Source organism: Coturnix japonica, chromosome 8, assembly GCF_001577835.2.
Source record: "Coturnix japonica isolate 7356 chromosome 8, Coturnix japonica 2.1, whole genome shotgun sequence".
Lineage (NCBI taxonomy): Eukaryota > Metazoa > Chordata > Aves > Galliformes > Phasianidae > Coturnix > Coturnix japonica.
In genome coordinates, this window is record NC_029523.1 from 5,973,147 (window position 1) to 5,990,499 (window position 17,353).

General features: G+C 54.5%; 1 protein-coding gene across 10 annotated transcripts in view; it reads left to right on the plus strand.

Moving 5' to 3' along the window:
- Positions 1–13,699, plus strand: part of CACNA1E (calcium voltage-gated channel subunit alpha1 E) — an 80,672-nt gene extending 66,973 nt beyond the window's left edge. For 2 of the 10 annotated variants that reach the window (XM_015869767.2, XM_032446145.1), the window contains 10 exons: positions 3,417–3,513; positions 5,039–5,144; positions 6,212–6,319; positions 6,856–6,956; positions 7,296–7,402; positions 7,601–7,709; positions 8,585–8,713; positions 10,015–10,195; positions 10,298–10,491; positions 11,091–11,627. In XM_015869767.2, the coding sequence (XP_015725253.2) occupies positions 3,417–3,513; positions 5,039–5,144; positions 6,212–6,319; positions 6,856–6,956; positions 7,296–7,402; positions 7,601–7,709; positions 8,585–8,713; positions 10,015–10,195; positions 10,298–10,491; positions 11,091–11,627 (1,669 nt within the window). Of the gene's footprint in view, positions 1–3,416; positions 3,514–5,038; positions 5,147–6,211; positions 6,320–6,855; positions 6,957–7,295; positions 7,403–7,600; positions 7,710–8,584; positions 8,714–10,014; positions 10,196–10,297; positions 10,492–11,090 lie in introns of those variants that run through there. The other 8 variants (XM_015869768.2, XM_015869770.2, XM_015869769.2 and 5 more) reach the window with 7 other exon arrangements.
- The last annotated feature ends 3,654 nt before the right edge of the window (positions 13,700–17,353 follow it).

Consider the following 17,353-nt stretch of genomic DNA (forward strand, 5'->3'; position numbering starts at 1 on the left):
TCCTGCCCCATCAGCTCAGAACCTCGGTTCGGTGGACATGTGCCCCCATCTCCCACTTGGTTCCTCCAGGTAGCATCCATGGGAGCAGGGCTTTTTCTCTCCCCTCCTGGGGTCTCAGGTGTGGTTTACTCCTGGGGATGGAGGGATGGGTGAAGGCAGAAGAGTATCATGGGCTCGGCTGCTTTGGAGTGGGAGGATTGGGAGACCAGAGTGACCCCGCTCCCTGTAGGAGACATGAGGACATGGTGCTGCGCCTGGTACACCATGCTCTAAGTGTGATGTTCAGAGGACACACAGTGATCTCTCTGGGGAACTATGCTCTTGCTCATCTTGCCCTTTGCTGCAGCTGCCAGAAGGAGGTGGCACCAAAGCAGTGGTCTGACCCCCTTGTGCACCTCTGCACCTTCTTTTAGGTTGATACCTAGAATGGCAACTGAGCAAATCCCCACACCACTGCCTTCTCCTAAGTGCTACAGCACCCATGACTGTGCCTGTAGCAGAAGAGGAGAAACCACAGCACTCTCTTTTCCCTCTTCATCTCTCACGGCATCTGAGATGTGCACCCCAGCCTTTATCCTCCAAGGGAAGAGATTCCTCTGCATCATCTCTGCTGTGTTTCCTCCAGCCTCCCTGGAGTGGGTTTGTCACCCACTGCAGCTGCCCATAGGGATGATGCATGCATCTGGAAGGCAAAGACCAAGAGCAAAGCAGAGGAAACCAGACAAGCCTCGGGCAGTCAGTCAGCTCTTTTATGACGAGGAGGTTGAGGGTTTTCTTGCAAGAGTCTCAGACAGCTCATCCCTTCAAGGAGGCAGTGCACACAGCCTTTGGACTCTTCTTTATTACCTTCCTGGCAAACAGAAGGCACCTGCAGGATGAAATTCTGGCCTTTCTCACTTGGCTGAAGGGCTTTGCTGGGAAATTCTGCTCTCCTAAGCCAGAGCACCTGATGCTTGCAGGGGTGCCTGTGATGATCACCCCTCCCCCCCACCCCCCGCCATAGGAGGGAGATTTGCAGCTGTCTGCACTTTCTGCTGGTGGCCTGGAACAATTCTAAGAAGACAACCAGTGAAGAAAGCAAGCCCATGTGGTCATCGTGTTTTGCAACCACGGTCTAGATCCCTAAATGCCAACCATCTTGCAGCTGTGGGAGTCTGCTTGACACATCACAGAGCACAGGTTCACCTTCCTGGAGGCAGCAAGAGCCATCATTTCCAGTGTGATGAATGAGAGCAAGCCTGCAACCCTCCACCACCAGGCAATTTGACAGCAAATACTTGCAGAAACATGACAAAGAAGTTTATGGAGTGGGAGACAGGATGCTATGGACACAGTGGCCAAGAACATCAGGATGCTGTGCAGGGGTGCAGCACGGTGTGGTAGGGAAGCTTATCTGCTGGGCCATCTGCAGGTGGGCTCACAAGGTGCACAAAGCCTTCCCATGGAAGTCCAGCAAGCTCTGTCCTTGTGCTGGGAAGAGCTGGTCTTATAGTTGCACCTCACTGGGAATGCTCCCTGCCAGTCAGCTCTGCTCCCTGGGGCTCTCTCTGCCTTTCTTCATCCCCTTCTACTTCTGGCAGCCCATGCTGGGACCGGCTCTGGGAGCCATCCTGTCCAGATGGATGGCATTTTACATGCCTTCCTGTGCTCGGCTCCACAGGGATGTGCTTCTGAGCACAGCTGTGCTGAGCAAAATGATTTAAGATCTCTGCTCTGAGCAGATGCAATGTACGCAGCCTGTCTGTAAGAGCAGCACAGTTCTTGTGCAATATCTGCTGGCTTTTGATGCAAACTCTTGCTTTCTTTGGAATCCATTCCTCTCAGTACAAAAGGTGAAATCTGACATATGCTGGGAGTGCTAAAATCCACTCTGCCAGGTAGGATGAGTTCAAGGTCACTGTCTTGCTTCCTTGTTGCACAAAGCTCTTGAGCTCATGAATTCTGAAGTCATCGTCTCACCTTCAGATGCCTCAAGTCAGTGCACAGCCATGTGCTGCTTATGGACTCCTGGATCTGGGTATTTTCTCTTGCCCATCCCATCCCTGCATTATTATCATGCTCTCTCCAGGCCTTCTAGATATATCTGTTCTACAAAGGGACAGCTTGTCCCACTGCAAGTGGTCATATGAGGAACATCAGAACTAACCTAGCGTGGATCTCTTTGGCCTGGGGCTGCTCCCACAGCAGCTGATGCCCTTGAGAAGAGGAGGTAACTCCTCACTTTTCATCTCAGCACTGGGGTTGGGAAACAGCCAACATCCCAGTGGCATCCCTCTCTTCTCAGCCACTCATCTGGGTTCCTCTCCATCCTCCTCCTGTCCTTGCCATGATGGCCGATGTTGCTATTGCCCTTCTCCATCAGCCACCCCCCAGTGGAGCAGCTTGGCATGAGGGGAAGAAGAGGTGGCCGAGCCCAGCATCCCTGGTAAATACACGTAGGCATCCTCCCGGGTGTGCAGAACCTGGCACAGGAAGTTTCTGGTGACAGTGACCCTAGGCTGGCCCTGGTAAAGAGGAGAAGCAAGAGGTGGGGCCCGTCCTAGCTGCCCCCCATGGGAAACCCAAATGAACCCCAATGTTGGAAGGCCCAAACAGCTGCCTCTGCTGAGACTCTTTAAACTCCAACCTGGTGGAACTTGCAGCCGCATGTGGGAGAGAGCCAGGGCGGGAGCATGGCATGCACAACTTTTTCCTCCTGATTTTGTTTTTTCAGCCGATTCAGCATGCCTTTTGCACTGGTGCATGGTGGGAAAGCGGTCCATCCGCAGAGCCAGACGGAAGCAACTGGGCATCTTCCTTTGACAAGTGACCCTGGCCCACTGCCTTCTATGCAAGACGCTGCCTCCCAATTGCATAGACCTTACGAGATGGGGATACACAGCCTTCCGGCTATGGGTTAGGTGGCCACACAAAGCAACCCCCAGGTCCCCGGGAGGGAAGAACACGACGCAGGCCACTGAGCGCATTGAGTCGCCGTGGTGCAAACCACCCGACCTCCAATAACCCATGGCTCGAGTGCCGTGTATCTGATTTATACCACTCGCACACAGCCCTGGAACCTTGTGGGACGAGGCTGGGGGCTCCTGGAGGGCCGTAGGGACAGGGGTGTGAGGCAGGAGGAGGACTCCCAGGCTGCTGGTGAGGTGGGAGCTTGAGGCCAGCAGCAGAGCGGGGTGAGTCGCTTTTCTGCCAGCATTCCTGGGTCTGTGTGAGCAGTGCTATAAATCCACATCAGGACAGTCTCTCGTGTATGATTTGCCTTGATTAACGGGTTTCCTGTTCTTTTCCTGTTTGTCCGTTTGTTTTTTCTCTCCTGTTTCCTGTACTATTTTGTTCGTACGTTTTTTCTGCTCTCTGGGAATGCCTCCTCTCTCTCTCTGCATCTCCCTCCCTCCCCTTCCCCCCTCCATGAGCAGTGGCCGAATCCATTACACTGAGATGTATGAAATGCTGACTCTTATGTCACCACCGCTAGGCCTCGGCAAGAGATGTCCTTCCAAAGTGGCCTATAAGGTAGATCAACCCTTCCTTCTATGGGGGCTTAGGGCCAAGCAGCAGCCGGTGGGTGGTGGGGCTGGGGAACCTGGGGTTTGCTGGAGGCTTCCAACCCATGGTGTGCCCAGGAGGGTGCTGGCCACGCTGGCAGGTTCCTTACTGCCTATGTGGATGACGCTGCCTTTGTCACTTGCAAATTTGGAGAGCTCTGGGGTGGAAGACCCCTGAGGAAGGGCAGGGAGAGGGGCAGAAAAGGGGCAGTGTGGAGGTGGGAGGGCTGGAGACAAGGTGAGGAGTGGGTCTGTTGCACTCTCAGGAGGGTGGCATGTCTCTAAGACCTCTAGCCCAGGAGTCTGACCCTGGGCTTGCAGCCACCCTTGTCCCATCCAACTAAACACCACAGAGATGGGAAGCATGTCAGCAGCAAGGACACATCCTGCAGGAGCATCTCTGCAGCACGTTGGCTTGAGACATCCCAGGGACATCTCATGTTATGGGGATACCCAGGTGCCTCCAATAGGCAGCTGTGAGCTTTACAGGATGCCCAGGGAGCCCTGAAAGATGTGGGATGGGAACAATTAGGATAAGATCTGGAGCAATGTGCTGCTCAGGCTGGAGAGAGCTGGGTCTTCCCTTGGTAGCTGGTTGCTGCCCTTTCAGCAGCACTGGCAGAGGTGCTAGCAATAAGGGGGGTATGCGTGCTTGCAGGCACACTGCAGCGCTTGTGTGTGTGCTTTCACATGCTTACGCCCACCATAGAGTTGAAGGCACGGAGAGGTCATAAGAAGCTGGGGGGGAAGGGACTGGACAGGGAAGGGATGAGCCCAGGAGTTCACAAAGCAAAATATACTCTCTGGAAAGTGGATCTGGTCACTTTGGTTTGCACCCCGCCTGCCCAGGGTGGGGAAGGAGCATGGCGTGTCTAACCTGCCTTGGTTGCCCTCCTCTCTTTCCTTCTGCACTTTTTTCTCCCCTTCCTTCCCTTCCCCACCCTTGGATAATTCGGACCCTGTGCATGTGCTGGCAAACTTCATCTCTGAAAGACGCAAAAAGGGGCGCCAGGATGTAGCATGCTAGAGGAACCGAGCTGATCTGAAGTCCCTGAAGGTTAGGGACCCTCCTCTCCCCTGCCCCAGCTGGGAAGGGTTGAGAGCTGGAAAGCCAAACCACCCAGGAACGGAGACTTGAGCCCCCTCTCCTCCTCAGCATGTGCCTGGTCAGGCATCCACAAAGTGCTGGGAGGTGGCCCATTGTCAGGCTCTTTTTTGGGGAGGGGGCCCAGGGGCCGTTCCTGGGGTGCAGGAGGAGCCCTGGAAGGCAGTGAGCCGGTGTCCTGGGGTGGAAGGAGCCAGGGGAGGGGGGTGGGATGGCGGGGTGATCCTTGCCCTTCTTTTTTGGCTGTGCTGTTTTGACACTCTTTGTTGCTTTTTATTTTTATTTTTGTTTTCTTTTTCTTTAACATTTAATTTCTTTTCCTCCAGCCTGGTCGATGTGTTTTTCGATATTGTTTTCCGTCCGCTGTTTTCTTCTCTCTCTTGCGCAGAGACTGGTGCTGATGAACATGCCCGTGGCCGAGGACATGACGGTCCATTTCACCTCCACCCTGATGGCGCTGATACGCACCGCCCTGGACATCAAAATTGCCAAAGGTAATGGCTCTGGGGCTGGGGCTGGGCAGAGCAGGCGGGTTTTGGAACAGCCCTGTTGGCATCGTGGCCAAACTGGGGTTGAGTCTGGGGCGTGGATGGAAGTGATTGGCCCAAGCGAGCAAATTACTGCTGCTTGTAAGGAGTAGAATTGTGTTTATATAGGGAAGAGGTGGCCAGTTTCCCATTAGAAGCTGCTCCTAGAGCAAAACCAGCTTGGCATCCACTGCGCCAAAGAGGAGAGCGAGAATTCCCCTTCCTCCTCAAGTAGAAAGACAAACCAAGGAGGGTGACGCATCACGTGTGCCTGGCTCCTAAGTGTGAGGAGCAGAAATCTATCTTGCAGTGAGCACAACATGTTCAGAGCTGAAAAAACAGAGTTTTTTTGTTGTTGTTGTTGTTGTTGCTGGAAACACTCTGATTCATCAGATCAAAAGCTTTCTGCGGAAACATGCCACTTTCAAATTGTCCCCTGGGAAGAGTTCAGAAAGCCCAACCCAGGCAAGATCAGCAGGAGCCCAGCGCTGCCTGCATCATAAAACATCAGGTTTGAGCCCTCTCTGGATAAAGCAGAGATTTGAAGCTGGCCAAATTCCCTTGCCCGGAGGCACCCAAGCCTCCGTTTGGCGTGTGTTAATGGCTTACTTTGAGCCTGGTTCTTCCGCAGCTCAGCAGATCCCTTTGCTGCTGGCCAAAGAGCTCTGCTTTAAGGACTTCAGCCAAGCAGAGCTGCTCTTCCACCAGCACATGATCCGCTCCCCAGCAAAAAGAAAGTGGGGCAGCAGCAGGTGTGTGTGGGTTGGAGTAGGATTGGAGCAGCAGAGACGGACCCAAGGCGAGCTCGAAGATGTCAGCTTTGAGTGGGAGGGCAGGGGATGGGAGATGGCGGCACATATGGAGGGAATGGTGGGAAAGTTTCCCTGCAAGAGCAGGAGAGCAGGCTGCATGATGGAACGTGGCTTTCCCAGCCCCGAGAGCTGGGTGCTGCTCAGCTCTGTGAGTGAACCTCACTGAAGTGTTGTCTTTAGGTCTTGATGTACATTGGGCTGCTTTTTTCCTTGCTGTTCAAGGTGGTGCAGATTGGCAGCAGTTAGACTCTGAGCTTCAAAAGGAGATCCTGACCATTTGGCCTCACCTGTCCCAGAAGATGCTCGACCTGTTGGTACCCATGCCAAAAAGTGAGTTTCTGTATGGCCACGATCACTGCCAAATTCTCATTGCACCTGGAGCAGCATCTTCCTGCTGGGGACCAGTCAGACCCACCCCAGCTGGGGGAGAAGGGGGAAGAGGGTTTGTGCTGCTACAGGGCTTGCTCATGGAAACCCTTTGGGAAAACACCCAGTTCATAGTGGTGCACATGGGGGCAGCAAGCTGAACATCATTTCAGAGAATCACAGAGTGGTTGAGGTTGGAAAGGACCTCTGGAGGTCACCTGGTCCAACCTCATTGCTCACTGGCACCATTATTCTGTTGATGTGATGAGGATGTGTGTTTTGGTGGTTTATTATGGTGCTGCTGGGCCATCTCCATCCATTTCACCTCCTCCCATGTACCTAAATGTTCAACTCTTTCACTGCCCCAGTGGTGAGAAGTTTGCAGGTGACCACGGCATCCCACAGCAGGGCTCTTCTTAAGATCAGTGCTGGTGCCTTCAGACCTGCTATTTCTGTTAACATAAAAGCATCCCTTCTTCCTTTTCCTCTCATGCCCACAGCCTCTGACCTGACTGTTGGCAAAATATATGCAGCCATGATGATCATGGATTACTACAAGCAGAGCAAGGCGAAGAAGCAGAGGCAGCAGCTGGAGGAGCAGGTGAAGCTCGGGGAGAGCACATGGTGCTCAGGATGGCTTTCTGGGGAGGCAACCCTTACAGGGACCACATTCATATCACACCCTGACCTGACGGCTGTCCAGCCCCCAACTGGCTGGGGAGCCAGATTAAGGATGTCCTAAGGGGTTCTTGGCTTGTGTGGTGCTGGCTTTCAACAGGTACTGCCCATCCCTTGGTGCACGTTGGGTTTTGTTGGCTACAGACATGCATCCTCAGCCTCTGACAGTGAACACAAGCACACCGTCACCTTCCCATGCTTTCTTGTTGAAGAGCTGGACTGTGTTTCATGCAGGTTCAGCTTCTTCCTTTCTCCCCCACAGAAAAACGCGCCCATGTTCCAGCGCATGGAGCCATCCTCTTTGCCACAGGAAATCATCTCCAATGCAAAGGCTCTGCCGTACCTCCAGCAGGAAACCCTCACGGGGCTGTGAGTATTGCCTTGACAAGGGGTGAGGTTTTCCTGCAGCTTCTCTATTTCTGGAAGGGGGAACGGGCACTGCTGCAGCTGTCCAAGGAGCGTGGTGATTGTTTTGGGGATCTCTGTATTGGGGCTGAGCACGGGGACTCCCCCAGGGGATAGCAGCACCCGAGTTGTGCCCACCCTGAAGCCAGACCATCATTGCAGGAGCAGCCGGAGTGGGTTTCCCTCGCTGAGCCCGCTCTCACCACAGGAGATCTTCCAGCTGGCATGCATGGATCCATCCCATGGGCAGTTCCAGGAGCACCAGTCTCTGGTAAAGCCATACGCTGCCTTCTGGGCACTGCCTGTGCTCCCAGGAGGATGCTGCTGGGCGCGGGGGGTGTGGGACCATCGTTGGGTTGGGATCTGGCCCCTCAGCTCTTGCAGACAAGGCTGTGAGCACTGTCTGATGCCCTGCAGTAAAACGTCCTTCTTTTCCGCAGGCTGCTCTTTTTTTTCCCTGAGAGCTCATTTCAGTGGCTTACCCCGTGCTGAGTGATGGTATCTGATGTTTTCGGATTCGTGTCCATTTTGTTGTCAGTGCTGGTGGTGTCCCTGACCCAAACCATCACCACGGGGTGCAGCCCTCCGGCCTCGCACACATGCTGGCAGCAGTGTCCGTGTGTGTGTGTGTGCATCTATACACGTATTTCTCTCTCCGTGTCTGTATGTGTGCAGCCACGCACTGCCACGGTGCCTGTCGGGTACCACCGTGCGTCTCCAGCCCAGTCTGTGTCCCCGTGCTCTGTCACACTCTGTGAGCTGTGTACCACTCACATGTGCAGTCTCTGTCCCTTCTGCCAGCCCTCCCTTAATCTGATATGGGTCCTGTGCCCATAAAATCAGGGGTTGGGAAAGGAGGTCAAGCCTAAATAGCTAGGCTGATCCAGGCAATGTTTGCACTGCCAGCACTTAAAGAATGAGGTGTGAGGTGGACTGGACATTGGGTGAGCCTGAATTACCACATCTGAGCTCACCTGGTCTGCAATATGGAGGTCAATTTGAGTGGCTACAAGGCTGTGATCTCTCCCAGACATCCCCATTGGCCCTCTTAAAACCCACCCCAGGCTGCCTGTCCCCCACGAGGAGTAGTGCCCAACTGTGTGCCCCGACCCCATCCCAAGAGCGTGGCTGTGTGTTTGTTTCCAGGAGCCAGAGGTTAGGGAGTTTCAAAGAGTGCAGCCCTCTAACCGTGGCAGCTACCTTCCCGTGGACACTCAGGACCACGCTGTCTCTGGGAGGGCCTCCTCCATGCCTCGTCTCACTGTGGATCCCCAGGTAAAACCAAGCAAAGCCCCCATGGGTGCCGGGTCCAAGCAAAGCCTACCAGGTAACACTGGTGATAAAACCTTCTGAGCCCCACAGCTCCTCAGAGCCTGGGGTGGGGGCATTTCCCCACCAGTGGGGTGCTTCCCAAGGAGGAAAGCTGCTGTCCCTTGTGCAGCAGGGACCAGCAGTGCAGAGCAGCCAAGGGAACTGCTCACTTGCTCTTGGAGGAGGACCATGCTGGGACACTGCAGGGAACCAATGTGATGGGACAACCTCCTTTCCTCTGGCCCTGAGACTGGCTGAGGTGTGAGGAGTCCCTGCTCGGATGCAAAGTGATGTCCCAGAGAATGAAACACCTTCTCCTCGTGTCCCCTTGTCCCATCACACGTTCTTGTCCGCATGTGTCTGCGGATGGTCTGTCCGGGTGAGCCCAGACCACATTTCACCTTGTTTGTCTGGCTGGTTTCTCTGTTGTTCTGTCTTGTATTCAGCCTCAACTGAGACACCAAAGGTTTCCTGGGGTTTGATTTTACAATCCATCCCTGTGAAGGCTCTGGGTCTGGTTCCTCACAGGGGTGCTGGTGCAGCCTGGCACCACTGCAGGGTACTCTGGGGAGTGCCAAGGGGAAGGGAAGCTTTGCCTCATGGAATTCAGAAGTATGGGAGGTGGCTGGGAATAAGGGAGGAGAGGAGATGGGGAGAAGGACCTGAAGCTGGAGAGGCAAAAAGCTGCTGAAGTGAAGTGGAGGGAAATTCATAAGATGGTCAGAGGGCTGGAGCACCTCTCTCAAGCTGAGGAAGCTGGGCTTGTTCAGCCTGGAAATGATAAGGCTCCAAGGAGAGGGGACATGAAGAGAGGCGAGGGGTCTGGGAATGCTGTGAAAATAGCCACTGAGTGAGGAGCACTGGAGAGATGGGGCATTCCCAGCTCTCTCATCATGATTCCTCCTGCAGTGCCCCTGTTTGCTCTGCTGGTCCCATTCTCAAGGTGAGAGGAATGCTGTGGCAGCCTGGGGGTCATGGTTAGTACTCACACTATCACTGTGCCATGGGCAGGATGCAGCTGCTCCTCCTTTGGCTCCCAGAGCTTTGAGCCATGCTCGGGCACTTTTCACTTCTCTAGCAGCACTCTTCAACCAGACCCACTTTCTTTCTGTCCCTGATTTGTGGCGAGGTCCTTTCAGGGGCTGTGCCCAGATTGGCCACCTCTAAACCTCACAGTGTTAAGGAGCTCATGGTGGCAGCAGTGGTGGGGCTGCGGCTGGAGCACCCCATGCTCACCCCATCACCGTCTGGCTGGGTCATTGCAGGTGGTGACAGACACCAGCTCGATGAGGAGGTCGTTTTCCACCATCCGGGACAAACGCACCAACACCTCCTGGCTGGATGAGTTCTCCATGGAGCGCAGCAGTGAAAACACCTACAAGTCCCGCCGGCGCAGCTACCACTCCTCGCTCCAGCTCTCTGCCCGGCGCCTCAACGCTGACTCAGGTGAATGAGAACCCCTTCCTGTCTCTAAAAATCAACCTGGAGTTGTCCCTCCTAGTCCCCACCGTGGGGATGTGGAGCAGAGACCAATGGGGTTTGCTGCAGGCCACAGGTCCGAGGGGCACCGCTCAGGGGGCAGGGAGCGGGGCCGATCCAAAGAGCGCAAGCACTTGCTGTCCCCTGACATCTCCCGCTGCAACTCAGAGGAGAGAAGTCCCCAGGCACACGATGAGTCCCCGGAGCGGCGGCGCGAGTCCCGGTCCCCCAGTGAAGGCAGGTCACAAACACCCAACCGGCAGGTAGGTGGAAAAACCCTTCCTAAGTGCAAAGGGATGCTTGGTCGTGGGCTCAAGTTGCACCAGGGGAGGCTGAAGTTGTTTTCAGGAAGAGCTGCAGGGCACTGGCACAGGCTGCATGGGGAGTTGTGGGGTCACTGTCCCTGGAGGTGTTACAGAGCAATGGAGATGTGGCACTGAGGGATGTGTGCTCCCATGGCTGACTCATTGCTTGCCAGTCAGTCAAAGGTTCATGCTGTGGCTCCACAGTTCCCATACAGGTGGCATCTCTTCTTGTCCCCAATGAGAATGAGAACAGCATCATTGGCTTGATGGTGCCTGGTGCGCCCCAGAGTATATTGAGAGAGGGGAGGTCACCATGTAGTTTCTGGTGCCTCTGGAGCTGGTTTCACCACCCTGCCAAAGCTGAGGAGTCCCACCTGCACAAGCTGGAGATGCTGGTGCTCAAAGATGTGCTACCAGCGAAGAGAACAGCAGCCAAAGGGCAATTAGCTCTTCCCACTGCGAGCTTGCAATGCCCTGCTCTTGTTGGCCACGTTACACAAAAAGCTTCTTGCGTGTTGCCACCACAAGCAGAGCTCAGACCCTGTGTCTCTTTGCAGGGAACGGGCTCTCTGAGTGAAAGCTCCATCCCCTCCATCTCTGACACCAGCACACCCCGGCGAGGCCGCCGCCAGCTCCCTCCAGTGCCCCCCAAACCACGTCCCCTCCTCTCCTACGCCTCCATGCTGCGGCACGCCGCCGGAGACGCCTCACCACCTCCCGATGAGACCGAAGGGGGGTCCCCGCTCCTCTCCAAGGAGCCCAACACCGCCGGCCTGACCGAGTCTTCCAGCTCCCCGGCGGGGAAGCCGAGCCGGCCGTCTACCCCGCAGCGTTACATCTCAGAGCCCTACCTGGCCCTGCACGACGACTCGCATGCCTCAGACTGCGGCGAGGAGGAGACGCTCACCTTCGAGGCGGCCGTGGCCACCAGCCTGGGTCGTTCCAACACTATCGGCTCGGCCCCGCCGCTGCGGCACAGCTGGCAGATGCCCAATGGGCACTACCGCAGGCGGAGGCGAGGGGCCGGGCAGGGCGTGATGTGCGGGGCCAGCATCGACGTGCTCAGCGACACGGAGGAAGATGACAAGTGCTAAAGGTTGTGTCCCCGCCGCTGCCGCCCCGCCACCCTGCCCTCTCCAATGCATGCTCTTCGCCACGCCTGGGAATGAAACGAAACCCAAAACCAAACGCAAAGGGGGAAGTGAAAAACAAACAAACACACACACACACGCACACAAAATAAACCACACGACGACGACGACAAAGATGAAGAAAGGAAGAAGAAAGCCCAACTGAGCAGAATGGGGAAACAAACAGTCTTTGTGCAAAAAAAAGAATTAAAACCTGTCGACTTTCATTTCTTACGATCACCTTTTTTTTTTTTTTCTGCACAGAGAAGCATTTGGCCGGAGGTGGAGAGGCCTGGCTGGGGGTGATGAGAGCACCCAGCTGCAGTGAGAGGCGCTTGGGATGCCCGAGCAGGACCTGGCAGTGCTTGTGATGCTGCTTCCGTGCTCCCCATGGCCAGAGCATCCCAGCACTCCCCGTGCTTGGGTTCGTGCTGCCCTGCCTTTGTGTTTCCCTCCGTAAGGGTCTCACGCTGGCCCAGGGAAGGGTAAGGTGTGGGGTCTGGGGGCACAGGGCAGGTAGCAGCAGCTCTGCCTGTCTGTGGGGCCAAGCCAAAGCCAACTGGTTTGTATTGGGGTGGGTGGAGGCAGCGAAGGGGGGGGCTCAGTGCTGCCAATGTACCCCATCTCGCATTGATATAGTTGTATTTCTATACGGAGAACTCTAGGTGTGCCTGTGTGTGTATATACGGTATGTGTGTGTATATATATTTATATGCTGTATATATAAAGATATACACATACATGGATTCGTTTTAGTCATCTGACCAAGCCGGTGGGGTTTGCTGGATGCAACAGAGAAGCGGGGATGTCCCCCTGTCCCCATGGCATTCACAGCAGTGGGAATCACATTTTCTGCCTTAGAGGTGGTCTGGCAACCCAGTAACCCACTGCTCCCCACTGACAGATGCTACTGGCACACGCAGCCCCGCTCCTGCATGTGCAGATCAGCTCCTGCCCGGCCGCTCACAGAGCTCCCCCAGAGCAAATCCTGCCAACTCCAAAGGACCAGGCTCCATCATGAATCAAAACCCTTTTCCTAATGGCTAATGCTTGCCCTCGAAATAGGTTCTACTGATGGAACCAGACCTCCAACCAGCCCTGCTGGCCCCATGCAAGTCTCTTGCCTTCTGAGCAGACAGCTCCAGCTGCTCGATGTCCTCTAAATTTAGGCACTGCCATTGTGTCCTCCCAGATGCAGCAGGGTGTCCCACGGAGCAGCCCCAGGGCTGGGGAGGTGGCAGCATTTTGTGTCTTCATTGGGTGAAAGGACGGATTTGGGAGTTTGGGCATTTGTATTTGTCTGAGCCAGAATGGGGCTGATGCATAGTGATGCTTTGCAGTGTTTCCTAGCAAACCTTGTCAAAAAAGGCAGGCTCTTGCAACACAGCTTTTGGGGCCAGGGGGTGTGTGCTGCTGTGACTGCTGGTGGCAGAGCCAAGGAGAAGGGGACGAGGACATGGCATCACACCAATGAGTGCTGAGGCACTGATGGGCTGAACTCAAGCTTTGCTGCCTAGGACCTGTGTTTAACGGACATGTGGGATATGTTCGTACAAGCAAAGCAGCAGCACAAAAATGCCCCTAACTGGCCTTTCCCATAGCAGCTCCTCCAGCAGGTAGAGACTGCGGGGCCGTGGAGGCTGCAAAACCAAACCCGACCCCGGCAGGGCTGCAGGAAGGACTGCACCAAGGGGGTGAGGAGCAGCCCCCATGCACCGCTGCAGCGTCTCTCTTCTGAAGTCACTGGACTCCCGTTGCTGCAGCACTACGTCTCTCTTCCCCTGCTTTTCGGACATTCTTTTCTCCTCCGAGACTCCAGATCTGCCGTCGGTGTTTGTTGTGAGCATGGGAGGGGAGACGGGAGGTTCCCCCCCTAAAAAAGGTCTTGGAGGGCTGAGCCTGTGGGAGGGGGCGGGATGCTGTACCGCAGTGTGCGCTCACTCGGACCCACCGCGGAGCCGAGGTGACGGGTGGCCATGTACAACTTCCATGTTTTTTGTCAAAAGGAAAGGAAAAAAATAAAACCTTGTTGTAAAGAACCGCCCCACGTCTCGGCTCTTTCTAATGCAGGTGCTGGTGCCTGCTCCAGAGCCTCAGGGTGTTGTTGTCAAGGAAAGATGCTGAAGTCAGGGCTTGTGCTTCTCCTGCGCAGAGCTGTTGGGAGCAAGGGAAGTTTGCAGGCTGTCAGCAGCCTGCGGCAGGCTGCAGGCTGGCTGTGGGTGATGGCTGTGCTGCCTGGCTTTGCAGCAAGGCTCTTGTTTTATTGTGGTACCGCTCCAATAAGGGCTCGGGGAAGGATTGGGGCAACTGCTGTGCTCAGCTGGGCCACCTCAACACGAGCCTACCCCAACCAAAGTAATGTGGGGAGGTGAAGATTGGCCTTAGTAAAGGAAACTGGTGCTGCAAAGCAGGAGCCTCTGCTGCTAGGGAGGCAGTGCTCTGCCTGGCAGGCATGGAGGCTAAAAAAAAACCCCTTGACAAATGGAACAGAAAGGTTAAAATTATCTGTACATCATCTGAATAACAATGGCGATGCAGATTGTACCTGCTGAGAATAGCTCCAGGAGACAGGGGATAAATTGGGAACTGGTGGGGGAGCTGGGGATGCTCCTCCTTGCAGGGATGTGGGGACACAGACAATAGTGGAAACAAAATGTGACCTGTGGGTGCTGTCCTCCACCTTGCAAAGCCAAAGAAAAGAGCTGGGTGCATCTCTCAGTGCACCAAAGCCCTGTCCTGCTGGCAGAGATGTCACTGAGCATCATGGCAAGCCTGTCCCTGGCTGCCCCGCTTGCTGGTGCTTTGTGAGCTGCAGCGAGATTTTCCCAAGCAGCTTGGAGGGGAGATGCCGGGGGTGGTTCTCGTCCCCCCCCTTCCCTTTTTGTTCCTCTGATGGCACTTACAAGTGTGCTCTCCGGGTGCTGAGGATGTGTGTGGGATTTGAAGTGGGGCTGCGCTTACTCATGCTTAGAGCCACGTGGCATGGCAGGATAGTGGTGCTGGTGGCTCCTTGGCTGAGCATCCCCTCTATGGTTGAGCATTTCCACATGGGCAAGCATCTCCCCAGTGGGCAAACACCCCATCTATGAGCAAGCATCCCTCCATAGGTGAGCATCCCCCTTCTTGGGCAGGCATCCCCCTCCATGGGTGAGCATCCCACTCATGCATAAGCATCCTCCATGATGAACACGTGTAATTGCTGCTACTTCTTTGAACTGCCCAGCCTGGTTCAGCACCTCTCTTTGTTCATCTCTTTGATGTATTTATGCAGGTGAAACATGACAGGCTACCCTGGGGATTGGCCTTTGGTACATGATACCTGCTGGGAACACTTTGGGAGCTCCTTTTGGGTCACATTATAGGTGGCAGCAGGAGAGAGGGAGGACTGGAGCTCTCTCTCCTATGGGCTTGCATTGCCTCAGTGAAGTATTAATAACAAAATCCTTATAAATGAATGCAAAACACACTAATTGCTCCACTTCCCAGCTGGCATCTCCCTGGCTGAGCTGCAGTGAGGACATGAGCACGATGCTGCCAGCAGAGGTACTGGTGCCATTGGGGGAACGGAAGGGTGGTAGATATGCAGGGATTTGCTGGAGCCGGACCTGATCCAGACTCTGTATGAGTGCTCCCTCCCATGTTCCGCCACCCGCCTGGGACCCAGTCAGTCAATTTATGGAGCAATCTGCCATAGATGATGCGATTTGCAGATTGATTTTCACAGATCAGCTTCACGAGCATCATGAGTGATGTGGGTTTTTTTTGGTTTGTTTTTTTTTTTTGCCTTTCCAAAATGGGAGGAGTAGAGGAAGGAAAGAATCCATGGGCTTTACCTTCTGCTGGAGTTCAGCCCTCGGACCAGCCCTGCAGGCAGCCTGGGCTGCAGAAGTGTCAGCATGGCCTTGCACATGGTACAAAAGAAGCTTAAAGCACACAGTGCCATCACACTGCTGAAAATACTTTTTTAGAGGTTGATCTTCATGGACACAGATGTAATTTTTGGAGAGCCTGTCCCAGCTTGAGCTCCTGCTCCTCCGGCATGTGATGTTAAACCCCAGCAGCACATCTCACCTCCTTTCACAGCTTGCAGCATGTCTGGGAGTCAGCAGGAGCTGTGCAGAGGCACTGCCAATAACCAACCCCTCCCTCCTTCACCCTTGAGGAGCAGCGTCTCGCACCTTGCAGTGAGGGTGAGAGCAGAGGGGTGCAATGGGGTGCCATGCAAAGGGCAGGGACCTGGAGCTGGGTGGGATGCAAAGAGTTGATGTTGCAAAATAAGAGCATTTCCAGGAGAAAACAGCATGCTGCTCTCAGGCTTTCTGTATTTTGTCTCCTCTCTGTGTTGGGGAAGGGAACAGATGCCACCCATACAGTGGTTCTCCCCCCAGCTTGGTGCCTGCTCCCAGCTGTACAGGATGAATGCACTGCAGGTGTGTGGCATGAGCCTCTTAAATAGCCCTGAGTAGCTCTTCCACCACTTCCATGGAGAGGCAGCAGGTGTGAGGCTGTTCCTTTGGATGGCTGTGTGGCTCTGCTGTTCCTGCTCACAGGTGGGGAAACTGAGGCACAGGGGGTTATGGGGGTGAAGCTGCATGTCCTGGGTGTGAGCTGTTGCTGTGTTCCCTAATATTTCCCTTGCACAAAGTAATCCTTACCTTGCTGTATTCAGCCTTTAGCTGGTTGTTGGTACTGTGCCTATGGGGCTGACCACTCAGCCCAGCCTCTGTGCTGAGGGAAGAGCATTAAGTACTATTTTTGTCCACAAATGAGTACAACTCCAGTGAATTAACTCAGAGATGTTATTATTGGCTGTAGGAATGGGTCAGGTTTCAGCCTGGGAAGGAAGTGGAGAAGAGATGGTCTGCCATCATCCCTCTGATCTGCCAAGAGGGCAGAAAAGCAGTGGGTGCTGTGGGTGGGAGGAGGCCACCCTACAAGCAGCATCAACCACTGGGGCAATCTGTTGGTTGGCAGCACGATGGCTGTCCTGGCTCCAACCAGTGGCCTGGGGCTGGACCAGCTGGCTTCATTTTTGTAGTGGGTTTTGCTCCATTAATTTGAAACTCAGCCTGGCTTGTCTTCTTTGGTACTGCTGGTTTAATAGGCTGCATCACAGGCTTAGATTTCACCTTATGTTAAAACGCATGATGGGACCTCCTGATTTACCCCCCTGGGAATGGCCACTGTAAGCCAGCATGGCACACTGGTGATAGAAACCAGGGCAGCAACCCCTGCCCCTTCCTACCATCTTTTCTTTCTGCCTTGCTTGTCTTGGTTATTCTTCCCTCCTTCTGGAAGGCTGTGGAAGCAATCAAGAGTTTGCAGTGATTTTTCTAAGAAACCTCTGTTTCCTCAGAGAGCTGATTAAAGGCAAATAGGAGAGACTCTAATTGCATCTGTGCTTTTATCTCTTCCCAAGGCACTGAGGTTTGCTGGGAGAATCAGGAAACCCTGCATTCTGCAGGGCTGGGGAAACTCTTCATCTCCATCTTTAGACACTGGAGCAGCGGGATAGCTGGCGGGCGAGAGTCTGTGATGTACAAGGACAAGCCATGGTGCTTCCCTCACTAACCTCCATCTCTGCCTCACGTGTTTTCTAAGCAAATCTCTATGGAAACAGGTGCTGCTTGTAGCAGAGCCCCTGTTTTCCCTTTTGCTTCACTGCCTGGGAGGAAAGAGAGAGCAGAGTT